Below are 26,837 nucleotides of genomic sequence, written 5' to 3'. Positions count from 1 at the left end.
TTGTATGATTCCATTTATAGGAAATATCCAGAACAGGCCAATCCATATGGACAGAAAGCAGATTAACGGTTGCTGGGAGTTGGGAGAAGGGGTATGGGGTTTGGTAATGGGTATGGGGTTTCCTTTTGGGATGATGAAAATGTTCTGGAACTAGATAGTGGTGGTCATTGCCAAGATTGTAAATGTACTGAATGTCACTAATGGTAAATTTAATGTTATTGGTATTTTATCACATTAAAAAGAAATAGTATCTGACATAATATAAGCATTCAATAAAGCTTATATATTATTTTTTATAGCAAAACGAACAATAATCTCTCAAATAGAAAATTACCTAGGAGTGCCTGGGTGGCTCAGTTGGTTAAGCATCTGCCTTCGGCTCAGGTCGTGATCTCAGGGTCCTGGGATCGAGTCCCATGTCAGGCTCCCTGCTCAGAAGGGAGTCTGCCTCTGTCTCTGCCCTCCCCCCCGCCCCTACTTGGGCTCTCTCTCTCTCAAGTAAATAAATAAAATCTTTAAAAAAATTACCTAGGTAAAATAAATTACTAAGTAAGTTTTTAATCACTGGAATGCTATGCAGCCTTTGAAGAGAGTGAACATGGTTAAGTACAAATACGGAAAGATGTCCAAACCTACAGTGAGAAAGAAAAAGAGCTGCAGATGAGTCTACATGGTACAATTTATGGTAAAATACACATGCACATGCACACACATATGTAATATGCCTGGAAAAAACTGGACTGGAAGTAGATGCATAAGAAAAATGAGGATAGTGGTTTTCTTTGGGGTGAATAGGTTGGGGGGACGAGGGATGGCTTTGTTTTCATACTTTATACCCTTGTGTATTGAATGATTGTGTGTATATGTACAATACATAATGTATTGGAATTTTAGATGATGAGCTCAGAGTTAAGAGTATGAGATGGCGATTCAAAAATCCTAACCTGCTCAGAGGTGGCATTACAAGAAACACGGAATCCAGGACAAGGGCGGTAATTACCCATCGTGAGAATTAAATTTTTTTGGCTTCATAACTTGTTATGAAAAATAAAACTTGCCACGAGGTGTAAAAATCCTTCTGTATCTGAAAGTGGTTTTCGCCGCTGGTCAGAGGCATGGCAAATTCTTCTGCTTCTCAGAACGCCGAGTGCAACCGCAGGTGCTGGACAAGTATCTGTCCAGGGTTCCTCAAGTCCCACATGAAGGGCAGGGCATGTGATGTTCTTCAGCTTTGGGGCCACCTTTCCCCACGTTAAAGCATGTCTTTAAGGATGAAGTTAATACAGGAATGTAAGATACTATTAAGGAAAGCCATTTACAAGTCTGAACTCTTAAAAAAAATCATTTTATTGATCCTTTACCATACAAAATTTATTCAAATTACACCCATTTGAAGTGGTAAGATCACAGCTAGAGAACAGGTTACCCTGTAACAAATCTATTTACAAAATCCATCATAAAAGCTTTTTTTTTTTTACATTATATTACATATTTTCTTTTTTTAAACTAGCATACAACACAAAGCTAAACCGATTAGTAGTTTGCCTACTCCCAATTTTGGGAGAAATACTTCCTTTTGACAAAAATCACGTACCCCGTAGGAAAAGAAATTCCCACAATCTGACAATTGCCACCTGACTCACTCTGCAAGCCATGTTCCTTCAAATCCCCCCTCTCACACACAGGCTGTCATGCACACATCTGAGTTCTTACTTTCTTTTTATCCTGAAAGCTAAAGCTTTAAATACTGCGGTTTTATTTACAGATCTACACTTAAAAACAACAAAAACGGAAATAAGAACCACAACAACAACAACAAAAAACAGAAACAAAATAGAACACTCTTAAAAAATTACAAACCAGCTAGAAAATATTCTGGCAGTGTTTACAAATTAATTGCTATTTTTTTTCCTTGTACAAAATCGCTAGATAATGAAAGTGTGGAGACTACAATCAACTTAAATAAAACAATCGCTATGCACAGATCTGTACATATGAACACACACCTAACACTGTTTGACAGCTCATGTGTTGCCCTTTATACACTTTTTATTTTGTAAGGCTCACGCAGTCATAATTCGCACACTTGTAACTTTTAGCCATTTCATGTGTGAGCATTAATAGCAGCAACTCAATGGTACCAGAAAACCTGCATACTTAGTACGTAAAGTAACACAAATACTGTAGTATTAACCCACTTTGTGTGCCAGATACTATGTCAGAAAGAAAAAATGGGCGATGCAAGCAGAACACAGCATGGACAGCTAACTCAGGGACACCAAGCTCAGCCCACTAACTGGAAAAATCTTATGCATGAAGGAACTTTTAAGACTTATTAGTATTCCTTTCATTTTCAAAACAATAAATACGGCATCATTACATTATGAAAAGGCTTAAGGAGAAAGCCAACAGAACACACAAGCACCTAGCCAGGTGAGAGCTCAGTCTTTAGACTTTGGAAACAAAATCAGCTTTGTGCAGCTGATAAAGAGAATCATGACAAAGCCGGAAACAGAGGCAGCCAACCAGATGAGATAAATATGGGAAATGGGCAAAAGCTTGGCATAAATGGTTTCCCGTACAGGAAAAAACCCCACAGTGCATTTCCAGTAGGCACTTGACACAAAGCTCCCCCCTCCCTCCCCCACCCCGATGCTTCATCACAGACCACACTGCTGTTTGTACCAAAGCCAGTGTGCGTGAGGGAGGAGGCTGGGGACGGAGGCCGAAGAAGAAAAAGGAGGATAATGTGCACCTTTGTTTTCCTTCCCAAACATACACCCACGCACACCCACACAAATAGTTTAAAGTGCTGGTGTCACTGGTTTTGACCCTACCACCACTTTGCATATTGTGGAAATCTACCTCGAATCAACTGGCTGGGGCTTTCGTGGTTTTTTTTTTGTTTTGTTTTTGTTTCGTTTTGTGTTTTTCCTAAGGGATATTTTCGATTCCATGAAACACACAAATCGAGTGCTACTGTGTCGGGCACATAGCATTTCAATTTAACTGTTTTGTTTGGAGGTTTTTTTTGTTTTTAACCGGACTCCCTCATCCCCGCCGTCTTCAGGATCCAAGCAATGGACCTGAGGTACTGCGCCACATGCCCAACGGGAGAAGGGTACCTCTCCCCGGGGCCAATGGGAAAGCCATTCTTGGACCTAACTGGTAGGACTTGCAGCTGACAGGAAGCCTCCAGCTGGGGGACACCATTCCTGAAGAGTAAAGTGGGACACGCCCTGGCATTCTATCACTTCTTCCACGTAATGGCTTCCCTTGGTCCAACTTACTCCTTCATAGAGGAAGGGGAATGGGTTCTGGGCCAGGATGATGGCAGCCCCCGATGCAGGGGGGAACGCCCTGTTCTCACCAGCTTTTAAGTAAATGCCACGGACACAGTGGGGATGTCTTTGTCCCCAGAGGCCTCTCCATCTGACCCCCATCCTGAGAAGTGGTCTCCCTGAGTGCAGAGTAAGAGAGCCCTTGCCCCAGTCATAGGGCCAGGAAGCCCAAGGACGGAGGGATCCACACCTGCTGCTCCTTGGGACTGCTATGTCATCTGACCTGGTTCTCCTCTCAAATGGGCCACCCGTGTCTACGAGCGAGCGAGCGAGCGAGCCCCAGGACTGACTGGCTCCAAGCTCCCCGCCCTGGGAAAGGAAGCAAGATGGGGCAATGCTTCTTGCAGAGGCTGTTAAACCTTAGATCACACACGTTTAGATGCTCTGATCAGTAGAGGTCCTCTACCTCTGCTTAAATAATGTGAATTAGCAAAAACCGTTTCAAAGTAAACAATTAAATTGAAATGGTGCTGGGTGCCACAGGAATGCTTAAATGGCAGCTTAAAAAAAAAAAAGGCAAAAACAATCCACAGAAAACTCCTAAGTAAGCATTTGCTACAAATCAACTTTAAACTTACAAATACATTGGGGGCAAGGGAGTGGGAGTGGTTAATGGAGACAGGAAAATCCACAACAGCTTCGAGTGGCAGATCTACCGTTCTTCTGTATCTGCAACAAATATTGGAAAACAGGTTCTTCATCCGAAAGGCTGTGCAGGTTCTCTTGACCTCCTAACGGTACACAAGGTCTGTAGCTTACACTGAATTATGACAGTAATTTAAATATTCCTAAGAAGAGCTGAAGAAATCCATTTCATACTTTTGCATGACTTCAAGTTTACAGTTCCTGCTGTTCCATCCATATGAGCAGACCCCAAAGACATGCATTCCGCGGAGAAGGCACGGCTTGAAATGCTATTAAGGAAGATTGCTGTTTTCGAGTGGGCCAGGTGGCCAGACCCCATTCTACAGCCCATCCGTCAGGCACAGCAAGCCAATCCGGGAGGGAGGGAAGAAAAATATGGGTGAGAGACACCTGATTGCACATTTTCTCACTTGCTGACTCATCCAGGAGATTTTGGAGCCTGGGGCATAGCAGGGCTTTCCCAAGGGAGCCTGCGACTGTGCGTTTAGACCAAAAAAAAAAAAAAAATTTTTTTTTTTTTTTTAAATTCATTAAAATGTCAGCTTTGTTCTGAAGTTTGTAGTTTACTTCATGATACTATCTCGGAGGAAGAAGGTAGGAAGGGACAACACTGCATGACAGATGTTCTGGTTCCATAATAAAAAAATATTGGTTTATAAGGGGAGGTCACACAAAGCGTAATCAACTACACATGAAGTCTTCCACCAGCGGGAGCTTTTCCAAATCATAAGCATCAAAGAGATCGCTGATGCCTTCTTCCTCCCCAAGGCTTAGGAGATAGTCTTCTTGGAGCAGGGGAGGCAGTAAGTTCACAAATGGTCCTTCTAGGTTGGAAGGAATTTGGTCCTCAGTCTGCTGTAAGAGGTTCGCTGGGGAGGCCAAAGGAGAAAGGTTTGCCATAGAAATCGAACAATCGCTATGTCCTGAGTTGGTTGAAGCCAAGTCTGAAAGGGGAAAAAAAAAAAAATTGGAGGAAATCGAAAAGTAAGTTAGGAGAAAAATCAAATCAACTTGCTGGAAGACTATGCACGCTGCTGTTATAAAACCATGTACCCTCTGCTAAGGACGATCAGATGCCACTACGATCCAGCCCGTCTTGTGCTAACTGTTCACCGTAACTGGCAGCTTTTCTCTGTTCTGGTCTAACTCCCTCAACTTTTGAGATGCCTACTGTTAGCAAACAAGAATACAAATCGTTTCAAAGATTAGAGACTAACAAATTCAAACACTTCTCTCTGCTATCAGCTAGTCAATATTTAAGGAAAACAAAACAAAACACATACTAAAAAGGTGGCTTCCTCGTAGGGACTCACTGATTTTAACTTAGTCTTTTTTGAACAACTTTTTAAAGATACTTCTTAAAAACGCACGCAATAAGACATGTCCGCTTTGAATGTCTACGGTGAAAAAAGTGATCTTTCGTTTTCCCATCTGAGGTGCTGTGGCGATTATAAATGCTCAGTATTACAAATCAGACCTGAGTCACCTGAATCGCTCTAATTCTTGCTGCTATATTGGGAGACAGTAGGGGGAAAGATTAAATACATATCCCCAGTCTGAAACCGAGAAAAGGGGGAAGAACTTAGATATTCGTGGGCTTTTCCTCCCATATCTTTTCCCCATCACCCTGGGGGGTTGGGGAAGGGAGCAGAAATTAAGTTACAACTTCTTTGACAAAAGGCTCTTTGCTCCAAACTTGTTCCCTTTCGCTAGCATGATCTCTGCAGCATCATGAGAAGGTGTGTGGCCAAGTGGAGCTGATGATTCACCCAGAGAGCTCACAGTTTCATTCCGCATCTCAGCTGGCTTTCAAAACATTGTAAGGGAAGCGGTTTCTGCCCATAGCGAAAGCCTGAGGGACTCCATTCGTGGGCGGAGAAGTCATTGGCACAAAATCATGATTTTATTCTGTAACTAGTCAGAATGCCTTAAAAAAAAAAGTTACCTTAATAACGTTTAATAACAGTAGTTTTTGTTTCTTGCCTAGGCATGTGGTTCCCACAATGGATCCTTCCGGTCACCTTCATTTTTAATATAGTTTCCAAATAACAAAAGTGGAATTTTTACCTTTGGAAGGGGGTTTCGGGATATTCCCATTGTGGTCTTGGTTGTTTGTTTTCATTGGACTGTGTGTTTCTGTCTCTTCTGGACACAAATAAACCTCAATGGGCCCTTGGGTACTTGCCAAATGTATTTGTAGGCTCTATCAACAGAAGAGGCGAGAAAAGTTCAAACTGAGAAATGAGAGCTATAGTAATTTTCATCTAGAAATGGGAAGGGTAATTTTCATTGTTCATTTTGCTTCTTCACTGGTAGCCACCCCCCCCGCCCCCCCACCAACAGATGACTGTCATCCTCTAGAGGAGGGGCCAGCAAACGGCAGCCTGAGGGCCAAATCCAGTCCATCAACTGGCTTTGTAAATAAAGTTTTATTGGCATAGAATCATGCCCATTCCCACAGATTGCCTCTGGCTGTTTTTTTTTTTTTCTTCTCACGCTCTAATGGCAACGTTGTGTAGTTGAGTAGTCCCAACAGAGACTTATGGCTCACAAAGCCAAAAATATTTACTCTCTGGTCCTTTAAAGAAAAAGTTTGCTGACCCCTGCCCAAGAGGAGGTGAACTGTGTTCTTTAAATATATTCCTTCTATGCAAACTATGAAAAGGTCCTTTAAGTGTTCTAAATACAGTATTTCCATGTTGCTATCCCTTTATGGTGGGGCGTTTTTACGTGAACTTTAATAACCACTGGATGAATAGTATTCTTAAGTGCTAGGAGCAGAGTTTAGTAAGAGAATGCAGCACACTAACATCTAAAATTCTTCTTCATCTGGGTCATAGAGCTATTATTATAATTTAGGTGAGAACTCTACCCTAGATGGGAGCTTGCAAATCTCACTTTTTATTTCCTATGCATTTCCTTTTTGGTACATTTCTTTATCTTATAGTTATGGTCCAGGCCTATATTTGCAAAGATTGTCGGAAACCAATCACAAAAATATGTGCCCTCCTTTCTTATAATATTCTAGTCTACCAATTCAGCCAAAGTCATATGTGATTTCTTAAAAGTAAACATGTTCTAAAAGATAAATTCTTAAAGTGTGCTAAGATAAGTTAGGGAGATACTTTCTTTTTTTTTTTTAAAGTTAGGGAGATACTCTAAAACATTTATGTCTCTATTCCTAGTGGGGATCATATCTAGGGCAATCAACATAAAATTCCCCAATGGTTCAAATCAATCAGAACTGCCAGATACCAAATTATGAGCAAGAAAAAGTATCAGAGGGACAGGGCACCATACCCTGAGTTCAATGCCCCATGATGTTAAAATTAGACTTTTGGGACACTCAATATGTATTGAACTGTTGAAATGTTTTTGAAGTTCAGGTTAAGTAAAATGGATGGGAAAGAACCATTGAGTGTTAAGGAGGATACATGCTTTGACCACACGTCAGTGATTCTTTAACTTCAGGCATTCCAAAAAGATCTCTACAGGTGAACAAAGACGTTATCTCCTTACCTCTATTGGGTCAGGCACTTCAAGTCTTGTTTCTGGAGGGGCTTTGACAACTATAACAGTTTGGTCTTTAAGGCCACTAATTTTTCGAATATCTTGATATGTAACGTAAGCTAACGTAGTGAGTGTTAAGGAATGTAACCATTAGAAGATTGACAGAACAGATGCATGGAAAAATTTTCAAGTATTTTATGACTTGTAAGAATATACTGGTCTCTCTGTCTCGATCTTTAAATATATGGGGTCTCTCGTGAATCTTCTTTTCTGGTTGATATTCTAAACAATAAGACAAATGCACGGCGTTCTCCTACCCATTTCTAAAAAAGTCCACGGCAATTTAAAATGTTAAACACAGAAACAGAATAGTTAAACTATCAAAAGAAAACCAAAACCCAGTTTGGTCAGGTTCTAGCCCAGTTCCTCTGGAGCATGGACATTCTGTGAACTTTGGTCAAGTGTTCTGTCACTCAAATTGAATGATGGCAGACCCCAATTTACAGAAGAAAAAAAAATGTAAGCTCTATTGCTCATATATTTTTTGGAACTCCAGGAACTTCCATCTGCTGCTTGACCATTAGCAAATGTCAGTAGACGCGCACGTGAACGTGTGAGTAACAAACAGATATATTGGTGGAAGAACTAACTCAGAAGATGGGTCAGGCAGACAGCTGGTTTTCTTAAGGGCACCTGGGCTGGTTGTGATTGTATACTGCCTACCGATAAGAGAGTCATTATTTCTCTGTTAGAAAAATTATCCTTTGTACGATATTACTGACTATCAATATTTCAGTGTTCACAAGGAGGGAACGCAGCTTCCAAGTGCTCTGCAACCTGAATCAATTTGAGAAACACTGTAGTGGGAAAAGAGTGAAAGAGTATTTCAGTACCCTTGGTCATGACTTCTGAGCGCTGAGCAATTCTTTTAAGTGCCCTGGCAGCTGAATCTAAGAGGATATCATGAAAGAATATGGTACTTATTACATGATAAAAAGTATTCATGCAAGCTTGCCTGGAGAGATGAGTTTTTACCTGGCACTAAAAGAGCTCACATAGCTCTCTTATAAGAGTCACGTAGCTCTCTTCTATAAGGGACATGGGGTAACATGATTAATGTACAATGTCTTTAGCCTGTTGCGTTTTTTATGTTAGCCCACAAAAAATGCCTAGGCTAAAGCAGCAAATCACCTGACTCAATGAAGGCCTTTCTGAAGGTAATATAATATTAGCAAATAGAGTCTGTGATCTAACACATTTAATACAGAAATAGGGTTTAGAGAGTCAGGAGGAAATGATGTCTCTTAGAACAGTGGCTTTTAATTAGAAATTGAAGGAAGCTATGAACCTACTGTGCAGAAAAAAAAGCACATCCACCCCAAATATGTATATACTTTTAGGGGCATCTACCGCAGACTATCTTCTTTACATCGTAATGGTTGAGACAAGAGCTAATTCAGTGCTGAGCTTGACAGGACAGCTCATGCAAGAGTCCGGGTCTTAGGTCACCATGCATCGCATCAAGGCAGCCAACTGTTGCCTTCATACGAGACTTGACAGTTCTGAGTTTTTACTGAGAACACGGGGAAAGTGATAACCAGGTACTTACCCCACAGCCCACTGTCAAAAAGCTACGTGACAAGAACTTATTAAAATAAAAACTCATCTACAGTTACTCAACGTGCTGCAGGAAGGAAAATTTCAACACATTTGTGAACAAGCTGTACCACATTCGGAACTGAATGGTGAATTGAAAAAAATTGTGCAAACGCATTTTCTAATCTTCCAAACTTTAAAGTACTTCCACCGTGGCTCCCTCCTGAATTTGCTTTTTTGGGTTAGCAGCTCCCCACAAGGAAGCTTCCAATTTCCGCAACAAAGGTCCCAGAGAAAGCTAATGTCAGCGACTCTGCTGTAAGCTGCACGTTCCAGAGAGCTGCCAATCGTCCTCCATGGGGCTCCCAGCTAGAGAGTGAATGAAACAGCCCGACTAGAGCTATTCTTGTTTCTTCCCCTGTAAACCCACTCTGGCTGCCACTGGGGGTTCAAATCACCACACCTCTTCTCCACCTTACTAACCATCAGCGGACAAGATCAATCCTGTGGTCAATAGAAAATGAGCAATCGCAGTTTCAAAAAACTGCCTGAATTGGGAAATGAATGTCCCCATACCCTCCAAGGGAAAGTCTATCAGACATAAAAGGTAACGTGGAACAATCAGAAGTGGGGAACACAAATTAGAGACAGGATGTCTTAAAATACTGGCTTTGTCTTCTACGTGTAACTGAGAACATTGCAAGATCTTCTTGTCAACACAATGAAGTCCTCTTTCTCCCTTTTTGTTGGGAGTGAGATGATGAACAGTGAGTTTTCCTGTGATGGCCAAAAGATTGTCAGCCAGTTGACAAGAACTGGCTTTTAAAAATTTTTATTTCCAAGGACCAATGTCTGTAAATGAATGGATAGACTGAGATGTCTCAGGCCTGGGCTGGGCGGGGGGGGGGGGGGGGGGGGGTGCTTCAGAAATCAGTTTCTGGTGTTGTGCATCAGCAATAACGCACGGTAGAGGTTACAGAATGATTTTTCTAGACTCTTCATTCCTTCAGCTATAGCTCAGACAGATTCAACAAATTCCAATTGCTCCAATATCTGATGAAAAGAAAATAGAATGTGAGAACCCCAACAGTGACAGCGAACGCCCACCAAAAATCTGGGGAGATAGAGAGGGAGCTGCTGGATGATGTCATTAATATTAACGCTGACACCTTACCTATCTTAGAATAGTGCTTCCTTACGCACTGCGTGTATCCGCATGTCCCCAACCACACGTGAATGACACGCGTTAACCCGAGTAAAATTCTACCTGTGCGTAAGCGTCAGCATGTGAACGCTGGGTGTGTTCTAGAAGGCACTAACCCCCAAGGAACAGGTGCACAAAGGATATCTTTGATTCTCTGAATCTTCGGTTAGCAGTTTGAGGTCCAGGGTGCAGCTTTGGATCAGTTCATCTAATTTCTTCTCCTCCTGGCTGAGCTCGGTCACTTCCTTGGACAGGCCTTGACACTGGGCCAGCATGCCCCCATCCTCAGACAGACTGCAGCCCCTAGAAACCCAAACACAGACTCTTCGTGGCTGCTCGGGGGGCCAAGGGGGCGAGGGTGCAAGGGAGGGGCAGTGAGAAATGGTCCTTCTGAGTAACATGTCCCCTCTTGACCCAGGAGGTCACACTGCTTGTTAGCCAAGTGTTAAAATCAGAACATTTATACATTTGTATATATTTTTTGTCCACACAGTCCTTCACCTTTCACACCATAGAAATTTAAGTGTGTGTGGGGGAACCCCGAAAAAACTCCTACACTGTTATTTTCAGGTTTCTTTCCTCCAGAGGAGGGCTGTTTTTTCAGAAGGCTCAAATTCAAAGGGCGAAAGGAGGAGTTCCTGCCTGCCACATGCCTCCCGGGAGGAAAGAGAAAGAAAGAGGGGGAATAAAAAAGGATAGAGAGACATGGAAAGAGAGAAAAATGTGAAAGAAAAGATGAGGAGTGGTTCAAAATTCAACGAAATATCATTCGGGAGGCACAAAAGACCTAGGCAGTTTCTGAGGGTCTTCTCTACCAACCACCGAAAAGGAAAAGGTTAAGGGAACAGATGTGTGTGCTGTGTGCAAGAACAAAGACCAATACCCAACAGGTTTCTCGAAACCACAGGCCTAAATGGGTCCCTGAATTGTCACAAAATTCCCCAAAAGTACAAAAAGTTACCCGCACTCATCTCATGTTTGAGGGAGTCTGTTTTCAGAGCCACCCTATAACAGACTTGGTTCCTTCCCACAACACTTTCATCATCCCTTCTAAAATACTGGCTGTTGGGATGCTCCGTCCGTAATTCACAAACGAGATTAACCACACACTGAATCACACGTGTGGGTGGACGGGTGACATGTGTTATCATCCCTGCTTTCCAGGAGGAACTGAGGTCTCTAAGTCTCGCCTCCATTTACCCAGAAAGCGAGCTGACCTGCCGTCAGAGCCACGGATGAAGATACGTGGTGATGGGGCACCTACACGGATGTGTTCATACACAGCCGGAGTTCATTTCCAAAGCCCTGTTAGAGACAAGCCGAAGACACGTGCCCGCATCCTTTAGATCATGCACACAGCCTCACGGCTGCAGATGAACGGCATCCTACTTGACATCTGCAGGCCCCCCCCCCCGCCGAGATCCCGGGATCTCCTTGCCTGAGGCTAATCACGTGTCTCTGACAGCATCTGGAGGGTAAAGAGACTTTGAACTTCGGGCTAAGGAGTCGAGGGGCAGCAGGGAGGAGACCACGGAAGTGGAGTGCGGGCGTGATCGTGAAATCTGGGGCTGGGGGTGGTGGCTTGTACTCACATCCACTGCACGTTGTTTTTCGACTTCTTCTTAATGAGGTGGATGCCTTCCAGCACGTTGGTGATGTCGTAGATTCTCCTCTTCTGCACTTTCAGCACCTCCGCCGCCTTGTTCAAATCCAAGACCCCGTCAGGGGACTGGCTCAGGAGCTGAATGAACTTCTTGGTGAGCAGACCAAGTGATGTGTCATACCGTGTTTTTTCTGAGGGAGATTTTGGAGCTTAAAGAAAAACAAAAGCCGAGCGGGTGGGGAGGATAGGGGGAAAGGTAAAGAAATGAAGGGTTTCTTTGCAGGTAGGCAAGCCCTCTTTCCCGTTGCAGCCCAAGTATTAGCGTCCAAGCAAAGCCGCTGTTGTTGTTCTCGGTAAGTTACAGAAAGCTATGAAGTGGCTTTATTAGAAAAGGAAGGGACAGTACAAATTCCTGTTTGATGAAAGCTTTTTGCTGTGAATTTCTCAGTAGCTTCTACTTTGCCTCACCCTCCTCCCTGAGTCTAGGGAGGTATCCCACACATCGTAGGTGCTCAACGTTATCTGTGGAATGAGTGAAAACGTGCTACGGTCTCCGAGGACCAGCACGTGGGGAGCCCAACCCGATGGGGCCGGGGCTGCGAATCTCTCCTGCATTTCACGACGGGGGCTCAGACAGACCCCTCGTAACTCGCTTTGCAGGCTCCACGGTCTGTGTGTGTCTGTGACTTAGTCACAGCTTTTCAGGGAATGCTTCATTTGGATGAAGAATACCTAAACAGTCTTTCCATCGACTCGCCCCGTCCCTCTTGCGTGTTATGTCCTCATTCGATATCGTATTTATTCTGTCGTGCGGGTGCGCATCACACAGGGTTTGTGGACGGCCTGATCCGTAAGCTCCACAAAAGGGGCGAACAAAGTCTAATTTAGCGTCTCTGTTAAATGCCAGAGACATAAAGGACTATTTCGCTGTTTCCAACCTACTTTTCTCTCTCTCTCTCTCTCCCCAAAGAAACAAAAGGTGGGAAGGAAAACGAACTGCAATGCAGGGGTTTCAGTCAATGTGGACACTGCCTTAGGCGAAGCTAGAGATTGAGGCCGGTGTAGACCTGACCGACTCTGGCACAGTTCTATGCGCAGTTAGCCCGGTCTCAAAAGTAATGTCCATTAAGGGAAGTTAAAATTAAGTTTGATGACAGAATGGTGCCAGAGAACTTGTACGCCGGGTGAAAAAGGACACTGTGCACATTTTAAGAGGCCTCCCCCCGAGTCAGTATCCAGGCACCGAAGGGACTCTACACCCTTTGTGGGGTGTCTGCAGACACTGTGTTTATTTTCTGGCTAGGAACAGAAAGAGATGAAAAAGGACACAACGGCCACAATTATCCACACCTTGGCATCCTCTCAGCCACAAGCTTTGAAAGGGGGGAAGCCCACACCGGGGAGAATACGAGATGGAAGGGATCCTTACTTTTTGGACTATCTGGACTCCGCAGGGCGGCTCTTCCTTTGCCCTTGGGGGTTTTTAAGCCATCCGAGAGGTACTGATGACCGCTTTCTCCTAGCTCCAGCCGTCGCTTTGCCTGCAACGTGAAAGGACGATCGGTCGTCACTGGCCACGCGGGCGGTCACAAGCCGTGGGGCTGTTTGGGGGCCGGCCCTGCCCAATGCTGCGGGCACATGCCAACTCCCGGCACCTCTGCTCTGCCTCACTCGGGGCCCCTGTCATGCCCTCCGGCCAGACGCTGGCTCCCGGGGCTGGGCTGGCAAGGAAACTCTCTCACCTGCCACAGATTACCCGTCTAGGCTCAGACGGACCCATCCACTGTCCTGCAGGGTCAGGCCCGGGGGCCACACTGTTTACTCCTTCGTTGATTCGACATATGTGCCAGATGTGGGGTGAGACGGTCAGACCACAGCGGGCATCATGGAACGTAAATTCGCTTTTCCCTTGCGACACTTCGCCGCCTACCTTCATCTCTGATCTGGGTTGGACCTCTTCCCTTGTGCTCCCCCAAACACTGTGTGTTTACATGCACGATAACACTTAGTGGATAGAAGGGTTATTTTACTTATCTGTTTCTCATTTCCTTTAAGGCAGGGACTGTTTCCCATTTATCTTTGTATACCTAGTGCTTGGCATAGAGCCTGGCTTTCTGTAGGTATTCAACCACTCTCGCTCTCTATATATTTATATTCAACGAAAGAGTGATTAAACAGCAATGCAGCTAGTCACAGACTGCAAATGGTCATTCATCAGAACAACAAATATTGTAAATGCTCAATCTTGGGCTTCAACTAGTATCACTGTCTCCATTTTTGTCATCAAACCTGGCAAATGAGAAGTCTTCATCCAAGTTTTTTTTTTTTAGAGGGAGAGAATCTTAAGGAGGCTCCACGCACAGTGCAGAGCCCAACTCGGGGCTCGGTCTCACGGACCCTGAGATCACGACCTGAGCCGAAATCAAGAGTCGGACGCTTAACTGACTGAGCTACCCAGGTGCCCCTTCATCCAAGTTTTTCATTTAATTTAATTTTACTTAAAAAATATCCACTTAGTGTCTATGGACTGGGCTTAGGGAACAGAAGTAAAGCAAGATGGGTAAGACTGTCTGCCTCCCTAGCGCATAGAGTCCACGAGAGGAGACAGATAACTAAGTAATTGTTGTGTACTAACTAACTGTACGCTGGGATGGGTGTTCAGACAGGAATGGCACCCAACTAGACACCCCGCATGGCCATGTGTCTTCAGGCTCATCTGAGGGCACATTCTTCCAATGAGGAGATGCACAATTTCATGGTAACCCCTCATGACACAGAAACAGAAGGAGTAACTTATCAGCTGATGACAGACATGCAGCTTCTCTATAAAAAGTTATCAGCGAATCTTGCTCTGTTCACTCCAGAAGCCCCTTTGGCCACATGTGGCTCATCTGAATCAACATGTGCTCGAAGTATAAAATACACACCGGAGGTTGAAAACTCAGCACGGAAAAGGGTAAAGGATCTCACCAATACCTTTTACACAGATTACATGTTAAAATGATACTATTTTGCCTTTATGAAATGTGATTAAATCAGGTAGTATTAAAATCATTATTTTACCTGTTTCCTTTTATATATATATATATATATATATATATATATTTTACCATGTGGCTTAAATTTGTGGCACACGTGATCTTTCTGTTGGGCAATGCTGGGCTGAACTTCACTCTAAAGGCCTAGGAATGACATTTGGCAACTTTCTTAACTTCATTTTCCCCTCCCAAATATTCTGTCAAATCCTTGTGTGAGCCTGTTGTTTTAGTTGGCCTGGCAAACATTCCCTCTTCATGAGGCAAAAGCTCCCTGATTGTTTTTGGGGAGCACCCATCCCCGGTGCTAGCCCAAGTGCATTGTGCCCCTAGGTGACCCGGGCCTGGCTGATCTTTTGTTCCATCCTCCCCCTCCCTCACAGTGGCTGCGGTGAGCGGCTTATGACCAAAGGGGGGTAAACAAAGGCCAACCCCAGGGATTTTTCTGGAGCTACTGCCAAGAAGGCGTTGTGCCTTCCCAGGAAGGCTGACGTTAGCCAGAAGCCATCCGAGAATGGAGGGTCCACAGGGGCAAGTGGAGTGGAGAAAAGGAGAGAGAGGGTCTGAGGCCGTCCTTCAAAACTCTGAATCAGGTCATACGCTGGGGGCAACGGTTGGTCTTCACCCCAGATTTCTCCGTTGCATCAGCCCATAACATCTCCTTTTTGCTTAAAGCTCTTTGAGTTAGGGAAATGGAAGTGTGGTGTTGCAAGTGACAGCTTGTGGAACGAGCTGAGTCAAGCTGAGCCTTGGTGCAATGGGGAGCTGGCAAGCCTCGTTCAAGAGTGGCAGAGTGAGTGGGTCACTTCGTGGGGTCTTCAGGAAATTACTGCTGATAAGCTTCATTGGAAGCTTGCCTGAAAGTCAGGAGGGGGACAGCTTTGCTATGGAGGCCTTTTCTTTCCATCGAAAGCAATCCAAGAGGTACAGAGCTGTAGCCCCTCCATGCGAATGTCCCCAGAAGGAAGCCAAATGGGAAAAGAGCTGGGGATCTAGGACTCTTGGGCCCCTAGGTCGGGAAGTCTGTACACTCTCCCTGGACACTCACAAGAAAGAACCACCCACTGGCCGACGCTGGGGGCATGTTACTTTTGTCTCCCCGTCCAGGCTAATGTTCCAAATTGCTTTGAGGCAAAGGCCTATGGAAGCCATAAGCTGTAGGCTGGGGAAATTCCCAGAGATCTGTTGCCAAGAAACGGAGATCTAACTTCAAGGACCAGGACTAGGCAGGTTGTGTGACTTTGGATAGTTGATCCAATCTAAATACTAGATAGAAAATCTAAGAAATCTTAAAGGCAATTCTACTGCCAGAGAATCCTTAAGTCCAGAAAACAAAGGTCTATGATAGCAGCCTCTAAGGGAATCAATCACCAGGCCAATACGTCTACACCAAGAAGAAATGAGCTGCGGAGGAAGGTCAGCCCCGCAAATCCTCCCGGAGGGTAGGAATCGAGGCAGTCCTATCGGCTGCACAGTCACGTCCCCACCAAGTCTCCCAGGGCCTGGAATTTATTCCTGTGCAGGAGACACAACGTGCTTTGGGAGGCGATCCCTGTGTCATTTCCCTTCTCCCAGTGGACATTTCTGGTGGGCTATCCCGTGAGCCTCCCTCCATTGTGCAGTGGCAGGGGCTGAATGGATTTGAGAGAAACACACAGTACTTAACTACTTGTAGCTCCCAGACCTGAGGACGGGCGCACTAACTGGACTCTCTTTTGGGAAAGGGCCAAACAACTCTGGTCTCCGACGGAGCAGCATTACTTCAATGCTCACCTTAACAAAGGCAAGCATGCACGCTTGGTTAAAAAAAAACCTGAAGAACTATATGGGAGGTTTTAAACAGGACAGGTGGTCTCTGCTTACACCAGGGCAGACGGAAGTCTCTTTTGTTGGCTCTTAGTGTGACCATCTCCCCGAACTGTGAGTTATTCTGTTTACAAACAGACCTTCACATCACAGGGCCCCTACCAGTAAAGCAACTCATCTATCTGGTGCTCAGCAGAAGGCCCAGCTATTTGGTTCTAAATAAGAGTAAAGGTTAGACAGGAGCGATGCTATGTAGATCATTCCACACTGCCGAGGTATTATCAAGGGCAGCTTTTCTTACAAAGGAACCACGCACTAATTTTAGGACCTCAGCCCAAACTAAGATGACGTGCCTCTGTAATGAAACAGTTGGACTGTTAAATTTCTGAAAATGTATATATAAAAATAATAGGAATAACTGTCAGGCAGCCAAGCAGGAGGCTGTGAGGGGGAAACATCCACAGTTTCTGCCTGCCTGGCCCCTATTTTTCCCTTTGGGGAAGAAACTTCTCCCCAGTTCTTGGTTCAGATGGTTTCTTTGTCTCTAAGCCTGATAAGCAAAAAGCCTGCCGTTGCTCAACGTCTTAGGCTGGCCCTTCCCATCAAGGGTTCAAAGGAGTGGACTGTAATCTGGGCCCGCCAATCCGTGTATTCCAGTCCCTTGGCTAATGGGCCTATGACCAAGGCAGGAGAATCAGCCAGTGCTGGGACTTTGGTTAGAAATGGTGGGTTCTTTTCACTAGGAGCTAGCAGGACGTAAGCCTGGAGCTACCTGGGAAGTGAACCAACATGGAAGGAAAAAGCTGGAGAGAGACTGAGTCCCAGGGCCTTCAAGGGAGATACTAGATAGAGCCACGCCCAAAGGCAGGTCTACCCAAGACTTCCATTTGTGTGAACCAACAAATCCCCTTTCTTGGTACAAGAAAACTGAGTTAGATCACCACCCTTTGCAACCCAGTGTCCTGACAGAGCTAGCCTGCTAGCATTAGCTAGAACACAAGGAACCTCTGAGTACGTACAACGTGTCACGCACCGTTAATTGCTTTCCATTTCATTACGCTATCTCATTTTCACGACATTCCCAGAAGATAGTTGTTATTATTATTTCCTATCCTACAGGAAAAGATGAAGGTTTAGAGCACCTAAGTAACTTTTCCAGGATCCCAGTCAGTAAAGACGCCTACTCAAGTCCATGCCTACAACTGCTTTACAAAATGATTGTGAAAAACCGCCATGTAAGAATACTTGAACAGTTTCATTAAACTGATGCCGTCTTACTCTATGATAAACGTAGAGTTTTACTTATTTCATAATTTTTAAGAACTTTCCTTTACACAATAAACATGGAAATTCACATGGAAATTCAAACAGTGCAAATGCACTTATGAGGAAAGCAAATCTTTCCCCCCACTCCTGACCCTGTTCCCTTCCTCAAAGGCAAGACTGTTAAGTTCCTTTGAGATCCTTTTATTTTTTTTTTTTTTTTTTTTTTTTTTTTTAAAGATTATTTATTTATTTGAGAGAGAGAATGAGAGAGAGCAAGCACATGAGAGGGGGGAGGGTCAGAGGGAGAAGCAGACTCTCTGCCGAGCAGGGAGCCCGATGTGGGACTCGATCCAGGGACTCCAGGATCATGACCTGAGCCGAAGGCAGTCGCTTAACCAACTGAGCCACCCAGGCGCCCGAGATCCTTTTATTTTTAAAAGATTTTATTTACTTGAAAGGGAGAGAGTGCGCACATGGGTGGGGGGAGGCGCAGAGGGAGAGGGAGAAGCAGACTCGCCGCTGGGCAGGGAGCCCAACGCGGGGCTCAGACGCAGGGCTCGATCCCACAACCCTGAGGTCATGACCTGAACTGAAGTCAAGAGTCAGACACTCAACCAACTGAGCCACCCAGGCAACCCTCCCCCTTTGATACCTTTTTAGACAGACTATGGAAATACAGCACGTACTCACGTACACAGCTGTGCAACCCATAAAAAAATTGTACACAAATGATAGCAAACCACACGATACTCTATTAACACATCTTCAAGTTTGACCTGTCAGTACACAGAATGACTTTATTTTTCACAGCTACAGAATATTGGATTAATTAATACACCGTGATTTGTTTACTTAACCAAACACTCATGGCATTCAACACTCTTCTAGAAACTACTACATTTCCCCATTAAGCATTCATAATGGCATTTTGGGGTAGCTATTACTATATCCCCCTTGCACTGAGGCAGAGAAGGTAAGGATTTACCTAAAGTCTCAGTTAATAAGTCACAGATACCAGGATTTGAGCCCATGACTTCCCTGGACTGATGGAAATGTCCCTCCTCTGTTGCCATAGCAACTTCCGGGGTACCACAGCATCATTTTGCCATCATAACTTACGTATACGCTCCAGGTTTCCTCACCAGACCATGAGGAGCTCAGGTCTTAAGTAGGCTTGCACTTGGCATGCACTCAGTCGAATTTACTTATTTATTTTGAATGAACCAAGGAATAAATTCCCAAAGTCTCTTGGCAGGTAGATCACAAAGCTCTGACATTACCCACCCGTGAGGCTGCCATGTATGTTGTAGTCCATGTGTGTATATATAGACATGTATGTGTGTGTACACATCTACATATGCTGCAGATTAATCTCTACATATTTGGAAAGGTTTTCAAGAAATACGAAGGGGAAAAATTAAAGTTGCAGAGGGATACATATAATGTGATTTTATAAGGGTAAGAAAAACTATAAAATATAGACTTCACTATAAAAATTTCCAAGTATCCAGAGAGGAAGAAAGTCTGGAAAGAGCCACATCAAATGTTAATGGAGGTTATCTCTGAGAAGTAAAATTAAATACAGGGTAATGATTTCATGTTTATAGCTCTATAATATTTGATTGTATTTTACAAAGCAACGTGTACATATTAAAGTTATACCTTCTGAACTAGCAATTCAACTCTTTGGAGTATGTCAGGAGAACATTTATGTTGTTTCTAGGGTTTGTCTGTTAAAAACAGTACAGCCAGTTTCTTGAATATTTTTATATTTTTCCACATATATCCAACATAAATGCCCAAGTTCAGGAGAAAAATTCAGTACGTTATTGTACATTTATATAACGGAATGTTATGCAATTAATGATGAACAATCTATATATGTAAGTTTAAAAGAAAAGTAGGTGTGAGTAGTAAAATTTTATTTTTATGGGGAAATTATATGCATAGGAAGAAAGGATATCTAAGGATATAGACCTAATAGTTTAAGAGTATTAATCTCGGGGTGGTAGGATTACAGTGATTTTATTTTCTTCTTTCTAAATCATTTAAAAGTGAGCATGGGTAATACTTGCATTACGTGACAATCACTTGCATTTGCCCTTTGAGGTTAGACAAAAGAAAGCTGCTGGTTTGTTTTTTTATACTGTTGAAAATCTTATGTACCATTCAGTAGCTATGGGTAGGAGTTCTCAGCAGAAATGGGATGGATACGCTACCAGAAAGGCATCCCAGGCTCACGATGGGGAGGGAAGTGGTGTTCTTAACTACCATTTGACTGAACCACAGGAAAAAATTAAATCAAGAAAAAGGCATGGCCTGCTGTAGTTCACAAACTGAGCCCTAAAATAAACTCCTTTTACCCCAGTTCATAAGAGATCCGGGCAAGGGAAAGAACCGGATCTATGATACATTTTGTCTCATGGCCAAAGATGAGACAGGGCATTTTGAACAGAGGAAGAAGAGAAACAGAAGATGGAAATTAGATAAAAAGAATGAGGGCCAGGTTAGGTTCATTAGTGAAATAACCCAAAGGAGAGAATCTCCAGCTCCAGACCAGACCACAGCTGAACCTCACTTGGATTCTGGCCATCAGGTCAGTAGGTTAGGGCAAGAGGATTTTAAGAAAGGCATACACAGCTTCCAGTTGGGACTACATAGTAACTCAATCTGGCTAACCATTCTTAAATCCATTCGAATATTTATTAAATGCCTGCTGTGTACCAAGCCCCGCACAGGCAGATAATTGATTATAAAGGCGCACGGTGGTCCCTGCTGTTAAAGAGGCTGTGGGCAAACCAACAACGGGAAATGCATGATGAAGACAGCAACGAGCTCATGGTTGGGGGTGGGGGGGGCAGGCAGGCAGGCAGGCAGGCAGGGGGGTGTATGGAGAAGAGGGTGGAGGTCTGGAGAGCGTGGTTAGAGGGGGCAGTGCTTGAACCACGTCCTGGAAGGCAATGGGGCTGTCCCGCACGGAATGGAGTGGGAGTCGGGGTCCAAGCATGCGCAGAAGCGCAGAGCCTTGGAAGGGCCACGCTTCAGGGGTGCTGGTGGGTAGGGAGGGGCTTGGGTGCAGAGAGTGAGGAAGGAGCCACATCCTTGGTCCCTTCCATGTCCCCTTTTCCTGGCGCTGAGGTTACCTAGGACGAAGAGCCTGAAGGTTGTCTTCCCCGGCTTTCCTCAGCCAGGGGCACGTTCAGAATTGAACCAGAGCAGCGTCTCTATGAGCTATTAGGTGGGAAGCCTAACCAGGAACCGAATTCTTCCCGAGACCTGGTGAGCCCAGCGGGCATGCAGAAGGCCCCGACGGATGCATGTGCAAATAGGAGCAGCAAGTGTGCAGTTTACCGCGGTGAAGACTGCCCCTTCGATCCTGCATCCCAACCGCCACCAGTGGGGGAGCGGAGGTCTCTCTTTTCCCCACGCCTCCCGGCCCCAGGGAAATCCTCCCGCCACTGGGCACCTAGAATGGCACCCAAACTGGGCCATTTTTCTTCTTTTCATTTTTAAACTACAGATCTAGGGTATCCTAACTTCACTATAACTTATGTTATGGACCGGTTTGGGAATCTAACCACATACACATGAATGTTTCCAAAGGAAAAGAAAGCCTAACTTCTGGGATGGAAGCCATTTACTTATAAACTGGTGACTGCATCCCTTTCTAAAGGCATTTGTTTCGTTTTTAAGAATAATTGGAGACAGGGCACCGGGCTGGCTCAGTTGGTACAGCATGCAGCTTTTGATCTCAGCGTCGTGAGTTCAAGCCCCACGCTGGGCATGGAGCCTACTAAAAAAGAAAAAATAATTTAAGAAAATTTAAGAGAAAAATCAATGTACACGATTTTTAAAAATCCACTAGTTCAGGCAGCTTCTAGTGGCTACCTCCCCAGGGGAATCAGTTTTCCTCTTTCTCCTGGTGGTCACCTCGCTAAGGAATAAGCTTGGATAGCTACTTCTGGACAAAAGTGTCCAGCACCCAATGATGATGATCACCCCACCAAAGATGACCTCATCTGTTTACATCCATCATATCTTTTTCTCCGTCCTCTCAGGTATTCTATCAAGTCCCCAGTTTTTCTCCCACCTGAAACTCTTGGACCTCTTGCTGTCTAGACTCTTGACTGATTGTTCCGCAAGCCTGTTGCGAAGCTGTCATTCTGCGATTTTCCACTCTCTGTACCGTGTTGAAGGCTGAGGGACACCTGTCCCTTTATTTGACTGCCCAGCCTCTGAAGCTTCCCTCCTACGGTTAGGAGCCTCCCTGCTTGATCAGTCTTGGTGGGAGCCGCCTTGCTATTGCAGAAGCTGAAGACTCCACGCGCTCTTTCCTAGCTTCACCAGAACTTGGGCCAGGCCCGTTACCTACGTGGGACAGACAGACACACCTGCCCTGGAATCTGGAATCTGGAGTTGCTCTGGCAAAGCAGCAGGCTGTCTGGTGATGGCTGCTGGAGCCCAGGAGAAATCCCTGGTGTTGCTGGACTCCTTCCGTGGCTTGACATTTTGGCTGTGGTTCTGGCTACTGATCCTTCCTTCGTTCCTGCCTGTTCTCCAAGCCTGGTTCTCTCATCTTCAATATCCACCAATAAAGGCCTTTTCTGCTTAAGTCTGCCAGGGCTGTTAACTGACGGCTTTCCCGGAACACACCCGAATAGTATGGAAGAGAAAATCCAAGTCCTCGAATATCTGAAATGTGTATTTCATCCTCACGCTCGATAGGCTGGCTAAGTAAAGAACGGAAGGCTGATCTTCGGTTGCCCTCTGAACCTGGAAGTCACTGGTCCAGTTGTTTTTAAACCCAGCGTGGATGATGAGAAACCTGCAGCCACTGATTCTCATTTGGCTGAAGCTATTCGGTTTCTAACCTCTCTGAAAGCCTCCCGGCCTGCCTCACATTTATTGTGACATTTCATAACACCTATTCAAGTGGACATCTTTTCTCACTCACTGTGTGAGGGCCTCCTAGAAACTACCTGCGTGGCCTTCGGCTACAAGAAATATTTATGTTGTAAATCATCCCCTCCCATTTCCTGTCATCGCCCTGGAATTCCCATTCCTCTTAGAGTGATCCTCTAAAGCTCGAATTTTCTATTTTCCAAGTCTTTGCCTTTTTGTTCTACTTAGCTGTTCTTACATTAAATTTAGCTTCCATTCACTAAATTGTTTTTTTTTTTTAAAGTTTGGGCACCGGGACTTTTAATATCCAAGAGCATTTGTTTTGCTTTTGCTCTCTGATCAATCTATTTTTATAGCATCTTGTTCTTTTATAAATAGGAGAGTCTCTCCTTTGCCACTCATTATTTTCTTTTCAAATTTTCTTTTGTTTCCCATTTAATCTATTTTCTCCACTGTCTTCTTTTCCTACCTAAAGAAAAAAGAAATCTTGGCCCCACTCTATAATTGTTGTAGTCTTTTTTTTCAAATGCCTAGTCCCTATTTAAGTGACACCTAGCGGCTGTATGACTCAGATTGAGGTGATATCCTTAAATGCCAGAATGGAGCTAATCCATTTATTTTGAGAAGATTTCTCAAAACCTATCCGGCTGAGGACAAGATTCCCAGATTCTGCATAAAGTCCTTCCTGCAAACTCCTATTTTTACCTTTGGTTTATCACATCTCAGCTTCTCCAAGGAAGACCAACGCTCTCTCTGGCCCTAGCTACCTCTGTTCTTTTTTTTTTTTTTTTTAAGGATTTTATTTATATATTTGACAGAGAGAGAGAGTACAAGCCGGGGAAGCGGCAGAGGGAGAGTGAGAAGCAGGCTCCCCGCTGAGCAGGGTGCCCGATGCGGGACTCGATCCCAGCACCCTGAGATCATGACCTGAGCCAAAGGCAGACGGTTAACCGACTGAGCCACCCAGGCGCCCCCCTGTTCTACTTTACTGACTTCCACCCCTCCATCCTTTCTGAGTTCCAGAAATCTGCTGAGTGATCTTGTCCACTAAAAACCCCGTTCTCATTTTCAATGATTTTTTTTTTTTAACTGTTTACTATTATTGTCATCAGGCTTCCAGGGAAAGGAGATACTTGTCTGACGATGTGCCTTTCTGAACCAGAAGTGTCTATGTATTTAATTCTCATTTATCAGCAGGTGATACCACCACTCACCATATGTAAGGCACCGAGCTAGGCCCTCCCATGATAAAGGAATGGCTCCTTTTGCATGTAAGAGCAGCTGAAACCCAGACATCCTTCCTACTTAAGTCTCTACCCCAATAATTGAATACGGATTATAAAAAAGCAAAAACCTCTGAAAACCTTTTACAGATTAATTCTGTATCTATACCAAATGAAGAGTAAATGAATAAGAAGCTTAAGACAAGGGCCTGATTAATAAGTTAGATTTAATGTCATGCAAATGAAGTGAAAATAAGTAATATTTTTAATAATGAGAAATACTGTGATGACCTTTTCTATCATAACCATCGTGGTCTCTCGAACAGAGAGGGCAAAAGGTTTTTAATTCCCCCCACACAATGCTCAAGCTTTATTATTCCCTTTGAAGTCTACACTTCACATGCTTTTGCAGGAAAGTAAACACGGAACACTGTGCAATTAAACCACTAACTGAAAAGAGAGTTTTAAATTCAGTCATATCACCCAATTCATAATGTGTTTTTCTTTTAAGTTATTGCTAACCTTAAGTATGTAGTTACTGTCCATAAAACAGAATTTAAGAATTCTTCTCTTCTGACAGCTGAATTTCCAGTTTGGAGGTTGGCAAAAAGAATTTAAACTAGATTTAGTGATGGGCAGTTACGAAGTATAGGCTCTGCTGCTCAGATGTACTTGAATCTCCCACCATAGTACTATTCAGTTTATCTCGACTTTCCAACTCCTAGTTTCTGGTCTTACAATTTTACCTCACTTCAACACCAATGAAATAAACTAGGAGTTGATGTTTCCTGTATAAGGCCAGGTAGTGAATATTTTAGACCTTGTGGGACACAGCCCTGTTAAATGGGTTTCCTTGTATTCCAATAAAACTTATTTACAAAATAAGCTGGGGGCCAGATTTGGCCCATGGGCCACAGTCTGTGGACTCATGGGATAAACCATTATCCTCCTACAAATTGATTTAGGTTTTTATTAAAGGATATTTATATTGCTCACACCAAATACTGAAATTTTACAAAGAAAGCCAGTCATCTTTTTGGGTAATGGAATTCTGTCTCTGTCATGCTTTATGTTATATATGAGGACTTCAAAGAAGTACTAAAAATACAAGCACATTTGAGCTATCTGTTTGAATAGCTGAACCTCATCTCATCCACAGATAACAATGATAATTAAACACATGAAGATACTCTTTTTTTATGTCCTCAACCTTTATGGATAAAGAGATAATTTATAGGCACAATGAAGAGCTATAAACAAATTCTTATTATGGGTTTGACAGATCAATTTTAGAGAATATTAATTTAATTGCTTCATGACTTGTGTAAAAAAAAAAAAAAAAACTTCTCTCAGCAAACTTTCTCCCATTGAGTTATTGTAGAGTAACTGTTCTGAATCTCAACCAGACTTCGGAATGTAGTTGCTGAAACAGCCTGCAGCACAGTGTGAGCACCTTAAATCTTGGAAAAAGAGCATGTGTTTAATGATTACCGTGGCTCCCACAGATGGGGCACTTGGTCCTGGTGGACACAGCTTCACAAACTGCCCCCTGGTGCAGGAGCATGATAAATGGACTCCAAGAGGTAAGCGCGCTTTTGAAAGATGTATGAACCTAAGAACGAATTGAAGAAGTTCCTCCTAAAGTAGTAAAGGGTTACCGTCCAATACTTGCACAACTGACCTGAAGACCAAAGAGCGCTACTTTTCCCACGCACTCCACTTTCATTTAGAGGCCAACTTAATTCCTGTTTCTGAGAGTTGGGGAGTTTCTGGGTTGTAACACGGTAAGGAGGAGCCTGGGTGGAGGCCAGTGAACTCCCTGAGTTGAGAAGATGGAGCAGAGAATCCAGGGAGGTCAGAGTAACTCAAATTTGGACAGAGCCCTGAAAGGAGAGAACTGGTCAGAGACACAATCTTGGGAATCTGCAGAAGGTCCCTCTTGAGAATCCAGTAGAATACAGCATGTGTATGTGAGGAAACTACCCAAGGCCAGGAAACATACCTGAAACAAATAAGAAAGAGTGCCTAGAGTTCCCGTAGGGCCTGGAATTATAAAACTGTAGGCACACTGTTCCTACAACTGTTCCTAACAGACAGACTTGGGGGGGGGGGGCGGTAAACACACCAAAAAGCAAAACAAAAACAAAAAGCAGCCTCATAATGCAGAGACACAGATAGAGTACTCAGAAGGGTGTTGCTGCATTGGTGAGGCAAAATTAGCTTTAGAATAAATACTGCTCTGGTCCCAACCTACAAAGCAAGAACTGAAAGATCAAACTATTTCTAAGAAACCTAACGGCATCTCAGAACAAAACTGAAGAACATTTACACAAATACAAAAATGTCCAGTACCCAATAATGACTATCATTCAACCAAAGATTACCTGGCTTCCAAGAAAGCATGAAAATATGACCCAGATTCAGGAGAAAAATCAATCAAAACTGACCTAGAACCAACACAAATGGTAGACTTAGTTGACAAAGACATAGGAAAAAGTTAAAAGTTAATGTGACTGTATTCCGTATGTTCAAAAAGTTAAGGGGAGATATCAGTGATTTAAACCTACAGATTCAACGAGCTCAGTGAATCCCAAACACAAGAAAACTGGAACAAAGCACATCACAATCAAATTGCTCATCATCAGTAATAAAGAGAAAAATCTCAAAAGCTAGTGGGGGTGAGTGGAGGAATAGGTTACAAAAAAA

The 26,837-nt window shown here is 43.9% G+C and overlaps 1 protein-coding gene across 1 annotated transcript in view; it reads right to left on the bottom strand.

Moving 5' to 3' along the window:
* Positions 1-1,326: 1,326 nt before the first annotated feature.
* Positions 1,327-26,837, bottom strand: part of E2F3 (E2F transcription factor 3) — a 73,128-nt gene continuing 47,617 nt past the window's right edge. Inside the window, exons 3-8 of the mRNA XM_036123555.2 lie at positions 13,329-13,440; positions 11,889-12,090; positions 10,441-10,599; positions 7,506-7,620; positions 6,054-6,189; positions 1,327-4,930 (exon numbers count right to left, since the gene is read on the bottom strand). Of these exons, the coding sequence (XP_035979448.1) occupies positions 4,668-4,930; positions 6,054-6,189; positions 7,506-7,620; positions 10,441-10,599; positions 11,889-12,090; positions 13,329-13,440 (987 nt within the window). The 3' untranslated portion in view covers positions 1,327-4,667. The remainder of the gene's footprint in view (positions 4,931-6,053; positions 6,190-7,505; positions 7,621-10,440; positions 10,600-11,888; positions 12,091-13,328; positions 13,441-26,837) is intronic.

Source organism: Halichoerus grypus, chromosome 9 (assembly GCF_964656455.1).
Source record: "Halichoerus grypus chromosome 9, mHalGry1.hap1.1, whole genome shotgun sequence".
Taxonomy (NCBI): domain Eukaryota; kingdom Metazoa; phylum Chordata; class Mammalia; order Carnivora; family Phocidae; genus Halichoerus; species Halichoerus grypus.
Note: the sequence above shows the minus strand (reverse complement) of the source record. Positions and strands in the feature narration are given on the sequence as shown.